Raw genomic sequence first — 12052 nt, forward strand, 5'->3', positions numbered from 1 at the left:
CCTAAATCGACGTGGCAAGCAACATAGATAGCTGGTTCAACCAAGGTTCGATGTGATATCAAAAGAAAGAAAGATACAGACAGAGCGGCGAGGATGAGTGTGTGTGTGTGTGTAGAGAGTGAGGGCATTGACAGAACAGCGACGTCAGGCACAGTCCCAGTGCTGACGCCGCCGAAGCGCGCTTTTCCAGAAATAATAAATTTCCCCAGTCCGAGGCGCCGAGAGAGTTGAAAGATAGTTCGCAGACTTCGGGCCACGGGCGGGCACGGGGAAATAAAACGCGCCGTGGAGCGAGCGACCGAGTGAGCGAGCGTTCGGTGGCGGAGAGGCTCCGCGGTGTTGGTTGAGAACGCGGCGACTTTACGATTGCGTTCGAGCAGAGGCCGTCTCCATCACTCGGCGTCCTTCCTTCTATCCTTTTTTTTTTTTTTCTGCTTCACTTCGCGCCGACGTAAGGCCAGTTTCTCCCGTTGCTGTCTAGACCCGCTTTGTTACTTTTTTCGCGCGTTACTGTTGAGCGAAGTTCTGTGCACGCGTGACGCACACGCTGTCGAAAACCTTGCCGTCCCATGCGTGCGAACCATGAAAGTCGCTAAGAAATACTCTCGCTGAGAAGCCAAATTGCGCATGCAGTATGAACACCGCGCGAGTGTATATCTCAACCGAATTGATGGTGGATGCGGAATCGTTGTTTCTCGTCAATAAACGTTCGCTATTCACGATTCTTTCTGGTCTTGCAGCTAACTCAGTCATGTTTGAAGGCACCAGCTCAGATAACTTCGTGTGACTTTTTTTTTTTTTCATGTGTATGACTCAGCCCACATCCACATGCGATCAACTTGTACCTGGTCGCTACCACAGAATCGGCAAAGATGCTAGCGAACCGCGGGCTTTTGGTTTGAAAAACCTTGACCGTTACTATAACCATGATTATTCAGTAAACTTTTCTTTCTCTCTCTCTCTATTTTTTTTCTCTCTCCGTAACATTTTTCGTCCATCTTCAGCATACCTATTTCTTCCGGAATTATTGCTACAGGGCCCGGAATTTTAGTGAGCAATACCCGCGTAAAGAAATCTTGAGCCCTCTTAGCGAAAGAAAAGAAGAAATGAAATAACAAAGTATATTTTTCAGACATGACTCGCATTTTCACTTTCACAATGTTCAGTGTGGTTGAAGTCAGAATCAGAATCAGAATCTTTATTGATTATGAAGACGAGTGGCAGGAGAAGCCTAGTTTCACAAGATATATCTAACAAAAGTCACAGGTGACTGAAGGAGAGATAAGGAAGACATGACATTGAACTCGACAGGCAGAGAACGACAACCGCAAACAACAGACAATTCTGACGATTAATCCCGATGAAGGAGCAAGGGTGGTGTGGTCAGTCTATGAGGTGAGCACAGAGAGAAAAAAACAAGGTGAGGAAAGGCAAAGAGTTCAACTCGACGAGCGTCCTCTTTGCTGTGTGTGTGTCACCGTGTCACTGCAGGGGTAAGGGAAAGGCGGAAGCGCTTTGACCATAAATAACTTATTCACTCATGAGATGAACAGCACTTGAACAAGGTATCTCGCTGAAGCCAATGTTTCTACAAGAACACTTGCCTTCTTCAGGGCTCTGACAAAGACAAGTGCCCTGGTCGAAACGCTGGCTCCAGCGACATTCCTTGTTCGACTGCTGTTGATCATTTTGTGTCAACTTCTTTCTGCGTACCTCTGTCATGTTCTAATTTATATCCACATATGTCGTTAGACTTTTAACTATTGTCCGTACTATATATAGAGGTTATGCAGAGGCGAAAAAAAATTTGAGGGAGGCAAAGCAGTGTGGTCAGTATATTGTCGCATCGATAATGACAGGAAACAGCCGTGTCGTGACTTGTGAAGCAGCTTGGTAGCTTGCTACAGGGGCCACACATACAGGATAGCATTTTGAGTACACAAATAGCACTGCGGCAGAAAGACTGCTGCGTCTCTCTTCATGCACACCGACCTGCCAAGTGTCCGTTCTCGTATCCCGGATAGTCGTCCAGGCGGCCCTTCTTGCTCATCATGCCCAGCGGACTCCCATTGCTCGGGCTCATCGACATCATCGAGGAACGCTTGGGCGGCCGGGCTTGGCTGCAAAATGAAAAGGATGAAGCACGAAACATTGACTTCTTGATCGGAAACCTTGCGGGAACGACACACGCAAAAAAAAAGAAACAAAAAAGGGAACAGGAAAGCACAGAGTTCTGACACAGGGGCCAAATTGGGGAATCTTTCAGTTCGTAAGTGCTCTTTGTCATCGGCCGGTTCCTTTCACTAATAATGTGCCCAGCATTACGATTGGCTAACCCCTGCTTTTACGAACAGTTTTAGCGTAAGAACAATTTTGTGAATACAGTTCCAAAGCTTACATTCAGTGTCATTGCCATAAAATGAGGACTGAGACAAGAGGCGGGAGAGACAGGTGTACTACGTGAGAAATGAGGATTACTGCAAAACGAAGATAGCAGTGGATTGAAGGAGCAGTATATCAAAAAGACCAGCAAATCGCAAAAAAAAAAAGAACTATGTCTTCTGAAACACACAAAGCAAACGGCCGTCAACCTAAAATATTTATGCTACGCATTATCAAGGTGGAACTGTCGGCGAATATCCGACACACCGGGAATCTTTTAACGCAGTCTGGGGATCCTTGCTCCTGACGGGGACCGACAACGTGGTTTCTCACAGCACATTGGTCACATGAAGCTTGCTTATCTCCCGCTACAGCGGCAACAACTTCGGACTATATAGTGCACGTCGCCCCAGCTCCCCTTTTGACAATGTCACCAACATTACATTTCACGGTGTTCAGGAGGGCCGGGAACAGAATTTTCGAAGAACAGCCTTATTCCATCAGCATTCGAGATTTCAGCAGGCGGTGTTGAACGCGGCGAAATCGAAAGGAAAACCACGTTACGGCTGCCGTTGGCGCCTAAGGGAAGCGTTTTCCCCCACCTCGGGGTGGCTTTTAGACGGTGTAATCCACCTTTTCTACTCTCAACTTGCATAGCGTCGCCGCTGAAAAAGACAAAGCGCTCTTTCGCAAAGCACAACACCCACGCTCCATTACGCACGCTCGTCAACAACACGGCGGTATGTAGACAACGAAGCATGCCCAACACTCTCTATATAAGTTTCTGCGCAAATGCAGCGTTCGAGTTCAGCGACAAACAGGCGTGGAGAGCAGACGTACGAGAAAAATGTGACAGTTAGGAAAAGAAAAGAAAAGAAAAATAGAAGCGAGCATAAAACGGCTGCGAGTGCAACCGCAAAACCAGAGGTTCCTCGTCCCCGGGGCGCGCTACGCAATCAAGCTTCAAAAATCCACTTTGGGTGCCGCGGTGCGCCCGCGAAAGTGCGCCGGTATAAAAGCGGTTGGCCGGTTCGCTGCGGGCTGTAGCGTCATCGCTGCTCCCGCCGCCGAGCCTTCTCCGCCTTTCCATCCAATTTGCCCCGTGTCCAGAGGACGGGTGCTCGGTAACCATCTCATTCTTGATACGTAGCCCTTCGCACGGCTCACCCTCGCTTCCACGAAGCGCTGTGCGCTCGAACGACAACAACAACGCCGCTGCGACGTGGCGGCGGTGGCCATTTCAATTTGACAGGCGCACGCCTCGTGCGGGCAACAGTCCGCAGGTTGGGCTTCTCTCCCGAGCTTCGCGGTGGCACGGCCCCCCTCGCGCGCGTTCGCTTCTCCGCAATGCAGCGGCGTCGGTCCAAGTAGCCGATCTCATTTTCGAGGGACGACGACACATAATATGAGCGCGCCTGCAGCGCCCGTCTCCCGCGGTGCATCGTCCGCGCGGACGAGAGAGTGCGGGGTGTAGGTGTGGACGGCACCCGACGGTGTAGTAGGGGTTGTGACGAGGACAGGGGTAACGCGGGCCTCTCGTTGTGGGAAGCGCTGCGGGAGAGAGGAGCGCTGTTCTCCCGCGTACGCGCCCGTCGAGCGGTCGGTGTTCTCGGGTGGATGAACGGGCACGACGCGCGGGGCACGCCGCTGTTTGCTTCGAAATTGAATCGTAATATGACGCAGCTCGCCTGCCGTATCTCTTTCTTTATACCTGTTTTCGCTCCACGGTGCGAGAGGTTTGCGATATGGCGCTCGCCACAAGTGATAATGTGTATCGCAAGAAGTGTAGGTACTCGGCGAGATGCAGTCAACAATGCTGCTCTGTATTTTGTCGCTCAGAAAGCGGTGGCACCTGTGAGCCTTTCACGTGCGAGAGGCGCTGATATTACCACGCAACGAAAGAAAGCAGATAATATAAGGGACATACTTTCTTGCTCTTCCGCCCGCTTCTGCGGCTATTTCGTTTACCTTCAGCACTGAAAATGTGCGCCATTAATGTAGGAAACAAAATACTTCCACAGTTCGCCAACGAGCACGCACGCACGAAAACACATGGGAAAAGACAGCGAGCACGCGATGTCAGGCGACAGTGAAGGCGCATATAACTAAATACTAAATGCAAGAGACGGTATGCATCTAGCATGAATGTGCCTAACAAGTAGTTCACTAGCAGACAAGGTGCATAATTAATAAAGCTTAGAATTTTACGCGCAACTGGCATGCGACATACAGCACTAATGTGTGGCAGCTGCTTTTCTTTTTTTACAGGGACAGGCTGAACAATGGGAAGGTATTTACTCCACTTTACGCACTCTCCAAGGAAAGACAAGAGTTCGTTGGCGTTCTTGTACGCGTGAATGTTGTCCTCCAGGTTAGCGAAAAAACACCGCTTGCGCGTTGCGATACACAATGAAGGTGTATCGTCTGCATGAGGACTACGTCAATCAATGACAGCCGGTAAACCCCGTTAAATTTGTATGTGACTGTATATGTGAACGTGCCAGCTATGCAATTTGCACGCTCACGCTGTGTTCTACCTTTTATTTCACCGCACAGCTAGAGTATACAATGTCTGCTAGCCACAACTAACAATTAACTCTGGTTTCCTAAGATTATATAGGCTGAATTCACGAAGATTTTCGTTCGTATATGCTCTATGTTATAGGCTGTCCACCCGCTTTAATAATATCTCCATCATCAGGATTATCTAAAATTTGCTCTTATGAACAACTATAGCATAATGGCCTTTTTGTGAATAAGGGTCCGCTTTCGAAGCGAAGTCCTTGGACTGTGGCCGCGCATGTCAATGGCGCAGGAAACGCGGTACTTCAACACGATAAGTACGTGCGATTGTTTAGAGTCCTGGTGCGCACATTCACGGTTGCGCAGCACTATGCTCCTCGTTCTCTCCACCTCTCTCGTTGTGTGTGTGTGTCCCTGCAGGCATCCACTTAACCATCATCTTACCTTCAAAAGCAACGACTTGATATATCATATGAAAAGTGTGCAGTGGTGGCGTTTACCAGGAAATCAATGTCTCCATACGTGATATCCGTCGACGGATAATTGATCTCGTACAGCACGAGTCACAGATTTTTGGGGGTGGTCATTGACAGAAATCTCTCCTTGACTCCTCATGTGAATTATGTGAGAAAACGCCTGACAGGAATTTGCCATATGTTTAAGTTCCTAGCAGGAAAGACCCGGGGAGTGCCAATACACTCTATGCTGCAACTGTACAGTGTCCTCTTTATCGGATTCCTGCGGTACAGCAGTGTAGGGTAGCCAACCAGACTATTGACTGGTTAACATCCCTGCCTTCCTGAATTCTACTCTCTCTTTCTCTCTCACTGCGGTACAGCCTACCGGTCATGTCCAACACCTGCAGAACTAACCTGAATATAATCCAAAGCACCCAAGCCGAAGCCTTCAAGATATGCCTTGGCCTACCGCGGAGTGCGTCAACGACTGAAGTTATTGCAGCCGCTCATGATTTCACTCTTAGAACGCACATTAGCATTGAAACAATGCGTGTACACGTAACACACTTCGCCCGGACCCCTACCACCACCTCGCAAGTCTCCCAGTAGAGAGGCCCCACACGACATTCAGTGCGACTGTCTTCGCGCACCGTGCTTCTGTCAGGTCAGGTTGCACACCTCCGGCAAGACCTTCCATTCCTCCATGGTGTGTGCGCCGTACTCAAGTAAATCTTACAATCTCAAGCCTTCAGAAAAAGTCGGGCTTGCCGTCATCAGCACTAAAGCAACTAACTTTACTTCTTTTGTACGAGAAATACAGCGACTGCACACACATCTATACTGATGGATCAACTACATCAACTAGTTCCGGTGGCGCTGTAGTTATACCAACAATGAGAATAACCCAGCGGTTCAAGACTTCCCATGTCACTACGTCTACAGCTGCAGAGTTCGCGGCTCTCCGCGACGCGCTTCATGTGATAAGTGCTGAAAGAGCTAGGAAATGGGCAGCCTTCTGCGATTCAATGACGGCCTTGCAATGTGTGCAGTAGTTTCTCCGACATAGAACTCCCAATCAGCTCACGTACGAAACCGTAGAACTTGTCCATCATTTAGGAGAAAAAGACCATGATATATCTTTTCAGTGGATACCAGGTCATTGCGGTATCATAGGAAATGGTGAGGCAGATAAAGCAACTCGGATGTCAAACCAAGAAGACCGCTGCGTCTCCATTGCTCTCTCAAGGACCGACGCCACGAGACAACTTCGCAATCTAGCTCGCAAGATCTCCTTAGCAGAGTGGAATAGCGCACATGCAAGGCGCACAAGACTGCACAGGCTAAACCCGTCACTTCAACTGAGACCTCCGGCCGGTCTGCACCGACGCGAAGCGTCTCTTCTGTGTCGGATGTGGCTTGGAGTTGCCTTCACGAATGCCTACTCAGCACTAATTAGAATGACTCATAGCCCTACGTGTGATGTTTGCGGATGCGAGGAGAACATTGACCACTTATTGTGCCATTGTCCTCAATTTCAAACACAAGGACAATCTTTGTCCAACGCATTCAGGAAATTCGATGATCGTCTTCTGAGTGAACAGACATTACTAGAGCACTATCCCCACCGATCATCGGCTCAGAAGGCGGTGAATGCACTTTTGTGCTTTCTCAGAACGTCTGGTTTGCGAGAGCGGCTTTAACTCCAGTACTGTCCGTACACGTATCTACACCTTTCTCTCCCTTCTCTCTCCTCTCCTTCTCCTTTCCCCCAGCGTAGAGTGGCCAACCAGACCCTTGACTGGTTAACATCCCTGCCTTCCTATAGTCCTCTCTATCTCTATCTCTCCCTATATCCCCTTCCCCCAGTGCAGGGTAGCAAACAGAACGTGCGTCTGGTTAACCTCCCCGCTTCGATTGCTTTCTCTCTTTCTCTCCAGCTTCTCGCCGTAAGGCCAACCTCTCAATCTCTCCCCTCAATGTCAGTACCAACGCTGATGAAACTCCCGCATTACACCTTTACACGTCCTGAAGCTCAGTTCGTAAGACGTACGCGATCTCGAGCCGTCGCCTTCCAGTACACGTGGTACGCGAATCGGTGGCCGCCAGAGAAAAAAACAAGTGTCAAAACGGCGCCCTTTTTTCGGCTATTGCTGCGCCTGCAGAGCGCGTTTCTCACTCTACTGTCAGCACGGCTGTGAATGGCGCAGCTGGAGGTCGGGTCCGGTCAAGACCGATCGCGCTGGGGGTCAAGCGCGTATACGCCGCCGCCCGGCCACCGCTGGTCGTCCATACACCCCCCCCCCCCCCTCCTCCACCCTTCGAGCGGCCTCTTCGCAAAGGGCTGCGATGCACCGGCCTCCGGCACCGCAGCTTTTGTGCTTCGTCGTGTCCTCGCCTCGTTTATTTTCATCTTCCTTCTTCGTTTTCTTTTTCTTCCCGCGCGCATAAGCGCTTGCCCACTCGAAAGAGCAGCTTCTCCCTTCCGTTGTCCGCGCGGCAGGTTGGCATCGCCGCTATGGGCCACTTGAGCGCGCGAGCGAGCGCTCGTGTATCTGACAAGAGAAAGTTGCGCGGGGACCCCGAGTGCGATTGATTGATTCATTGTGTGCAGCCGGGCCTGAGAAAGCGCGCCGGGCCGAGGTGCCGCAGCCCGACGCCGCCTCGAGCTGGTGGGACATGGCCAGAGATTTCTGCAGTAGTCCTCCCGGTATCGCAATTCGCTGCACTTCATTCAATTTGTTTCTTAGATTCATTTGACGTATTCTGTCTGGCAGAATGCCTCGCCTCTTCCGCGGTCGCTTTAGCAGTCTCGGTGTAGCAATGGGCTGAGCTATGCTTCGTTTTCAGCGAAATAAATATCAAGCAGCGACTCGCCCTCCCGAAAGTAAACGCGTGTGGACCATGACTCTATTTGCTTTTTTAATGCTTTATCGCTCGTATATATGGGGGCTATGATTGCTTTTTTCCTCCTTCAAGATAAATGCAGAACTTATACCTTCGGCGTTTGTCACAAGGAAAGGTCATGTATAACGCAGAATGTCAAGCAGCATTTTCGATAACTGTACCCATGGATTATATGTGATTAGCGCTACAAGTTACGATTTCGCAAATAAAGCGCTCTGTGGGAAGAATTTTGTCACGAAAAGGAGTGAAGCGGTGTAGGGGGTTCTGAGGCCGATAATGAAGAACGGCCGGATGCAGCAGGCATACGCGAGCGCGCGCCACATATTCCTGTCGCCGTTTCGCCACGGATTTAAGGAACACCTAGTCATAAACATCAATGCACCAAATCACCGTGTGCAGTCGATAAGATAGACAACGTTCTCAATCAATCAATACCAAACCTTGCTCTCGAGGCCACTTCCCATTCGGCTCACGATGTTGTCTGCAACACACCGGCCCCCATGTGAGAACAAATGCAGACTCCAGCTAAGCTCACAGCCTTATCGTTATTCTCTTATTATGCGATGGGTGATGAGGAGAGCATGCATAGTTTTCTTATAAACAGCACTACAATGCGTCCCTCTGAGCGATGAAGCTATAGACGACGTGATCTCAGCACGGCGGCAATGTGACAGTCGTAATATACACTATAGAGGATGAAGCTACGCGTCGGTGTTTAATCAAAAGGAGGCCACGCGAAATAACCTATAGAGCTATAGCGACCACACATGTTACGCGCCACGTTCACTCTCGGCCGCACGGCACCGCCACGCAGTCAGAAACGCACGCATACAAGTGGCGTACGAACCAGAGCCCTGCCAGTCACTTCGGAGTCGCAGCACAAACACGCGGCAGATATATACGTGAGACAACAAACGACAGGGCGCACGCGGCACACGTATATACGCATATATGCTGCACGGAGCGGCGCGAGCGGAGACCCCGAGCGTGGGAAAGGTCTCCTGCCCCACCTGCGACCGTTTCCGCTGCCAGCGTCACGTCAAGTCGGATGAGGCTGCCGGGGAGGCAGGCACAACGCAGGCCTGCGGCGTACGCGCCGTTTAAACCAAAACCTTGCGGCCGAACCCATTGCCCTTTCCCGCGCCAGCTCTACGCAGTATCTGGCGGCACGGCATGGGTCGGGCAGAAGAGAGGCCCGGTAAACACGAATTCAGTGCAGCGAGTCAAGAAAGAGAGAGAGAGAGAGAGAGAGAGAGAGAGAGAGAGAGAAGCTAGGTAACGAAAACAACATTGCAAAATACGAGTGCAGAACCACCGTAGATAAGAAACGAAGCGAGAAGTTGCCACATTATACTATAGATATGCACGCAGCAAACGCACCGGTCCTGTCGGCTTTTCCAAAGCAGGTTTCCCCGAAAACGCACCAAGAGCGCAGTCAGTCAGTCACGAAGAAGCAGTGCGTGCGTACGCGCTTGAAGCGTCGTGATTGACGGAACCAGATGAAAACGTCACTCAAGAGCGAGCAATCGCCTTCGCTCTGGCCACCGTACGCAGCCACGCGGCCCATTCCGTTCTTCGAATTGCGTAAAGCGGGCGCGGAGAGCACGTTGTGAGGTCTGTCTCTGTGTGTTGACGAGCGGAGTATTAAACGTTTGGCGGTGGCAGCTGCAACGGATGCCGTGGGCCGCGTGCTGAGGAAAAGTTTAGTGGACTGTTGGAAGCTCGCAGTTTGGTATAAAACAGCAAACGTGGTGCAGGCTGCAAACGAAGTCCGAGGTACGAAACCGGATGTTCTTTTCGTTAGGCGCATGCCCTGTTCGGCGCACTTCGCTTCGAGTCAGCACTTTGTGTTATATATAACAATGCTTCAAGATCGACCCGCGCTGCTTTGTCAGCTCCAACCATATGTGTGAACTGAATGGATTGATTGCTAAACAAGGAAAATTTTTGAGCGGCATCCGTAGGTGTACACATTTGTTCTACATTTCATGTTTTATCATCGCTGCCTTTTTATTCCACGTGGTTAATGCTTTCCAATGTAGTGAGCGATTCATTACAAGCGAGAACCGCAACTACCGAGAGCAACACGACACAAATGAAGCAGCGTGTAAATAAATCTAAATACATAGGGAAAAACAGAGAGCAAGTCGCTCTGTGGGGCAATAGTATTATAATAAACTTTAAAGTAAGCGTCAGAGCGTTCTCTTACGACTCAGGCACTTTGTCATAAATACTTTGTCATGAAAGCGGCGGTGGGCGCCTGTGAAGTGGGCCTAATTATTCAGTTTACATAGCCACATTTTTACATTGCTTCTTTCTTTCCGCTGCTACTGCACGACTTCGACTAGCACACGCATACAACTCCTTGTGAAGGTTACAGCGCCGAAATGCGCTGTCTTTACTGGAAGCACAGGTGGACTCAGCCGCTGGGAGTGCACTGCGTGTCGTGGGCTCAGAGAGCGGAAAGAAAGCAACAGCGGGAAACAGCCACAATTCTGACCCACCAGGTCAAATGTTTCGCGCATTTGCTTTAACATGCCGCGTTACTTCCCCTCCCTCTGCCCTCAATCCACTCGAGCCTGGACTAGAACCCAAGCCCGCTCACGCAGACACATTGGCAACAGAAAAACGACTGGGACAGCATACACGTCTTACGCGTTCGGCGAAACGGTCATACTCGCCGGCACGCGCGCCTCGCCAGCAACCAGAAAAGCAAAGACAGTGCAAAGGTACGCTCTCGCTGCGAAAGCGGGAGGTGTGTCGGCCACGCGCGGAATCCCCAGACCGACAAGCGGAAATTAACAGGTGGTCTCGCCCACTGCAGAAGGAAGCGCTCGCGCGAGTGAGCGAGCCGAAAAGAACGCCGCAGGAAGGACCGAGCGATCCGCACGCGTATACACGCTTCGTTCGGCAAGCCGAGATGGGAATCCTGCCGTACCGCGGTTGAAACTTAGACCCACCACAACCGAGCGAGCGAGCACGCAGGAATCGTATACGTACACATACAGAGGGGGGGAAGGAGGGGTTACTCCCCGGATCTGCTGCCCGAGACGAGACCCGGAGCTCCAGGGCCACCGCCACACCGACAGACAGACACAGCGCCTAAGAACTTTCCCGGCTGTCCGCCCACTCGAACGTATAACCCAGAGCAAACGGAAAACCACGCGCGCGCGAGCCAGACAATTCGCACCGGCAAACGAAACCCGGACTGGAAATGAACAGCCGCTTCAAGAGAAAGAGCGAGGAACGCCCCAGTCAAGGGTGCGCGCAGAGCTAGGTGGTGTTGAAGAAGCCTGTCGCTTCGTGCGTTCTTCTTCACTCTTTCTCTCTCCCCGTGTTCTGATTGTTTCTTGTCCGTGTCAGTCCCGGCCCTCCCTCGTTTCTTTTCTTTTACTACACACCCTGTGCGTTTGCGGATGCGAGCAATATTGTTTCCAGTCGGCGTCCGAAGGTTAACGCTCATCTGCGCCTGAGCTACGCCGCACCGCCCCGGTGTAATTAATGCTGCTCTCGAAAGGCGCGGCGGCCTATGTGTACAGTGCGCGCTCAGAAAAATGTGCAGTACAATAGGCTGCTTAATTGCGAGCTCTGGCCCGTGATTGTAACGATTCTATTTGGTCGAGAACCAAAAGCTACAGCGTCTGCGTCCGCCGCCAACAGAGATGTTCAGACTGACAACAAAGGTTTAGCTTCATTTACGAAATGGTTTCTTAGCGATGGCACGGGCCTAAATGGAGCACACCGGCCACAGTAATTGCGGTTACCGCATTGGTAAATTGTAGTCA

At 50.9% G+C, this 12052-nt stretch overlaps 1 protein-coding gene across 1 annotated transcript in view; it reads right to left on the reverse strand.

Moving 5' to 3' along the window:
- LOC142579052 (dachshund homolog 1-like) overlaps positions 1-12052 on the reverse strand; it is a 252665-nt gene that overhangs the window by 101706 nt on the left and 138907 nt on the right. Inside the window, exon 4 of the mRNA XM_075688875.1 lies at positions 1993-2120. Within this exon, the coding sequence (XP_075544990.1) occupies positions 1993-2120 (128 nt within the window). The remainder of the gene's footprint in view (positions 1-1992; positions 2121-12052) is intronic.

This window comes from Dermacentor variabilis, chromosome 4, assembly GCF_050947875.1.
Source record: "Dermacentor variabilis isolate Ectoservices chromosome 4, ASM5094787v1, whole genome shotgun sequence".
Lineage (NCBI taxonomy): Eukaryota > Metazoa > Arthropoda > Arachnida > Ixodida > Ixodidae > Dermacentor > Dermacentor variabilis.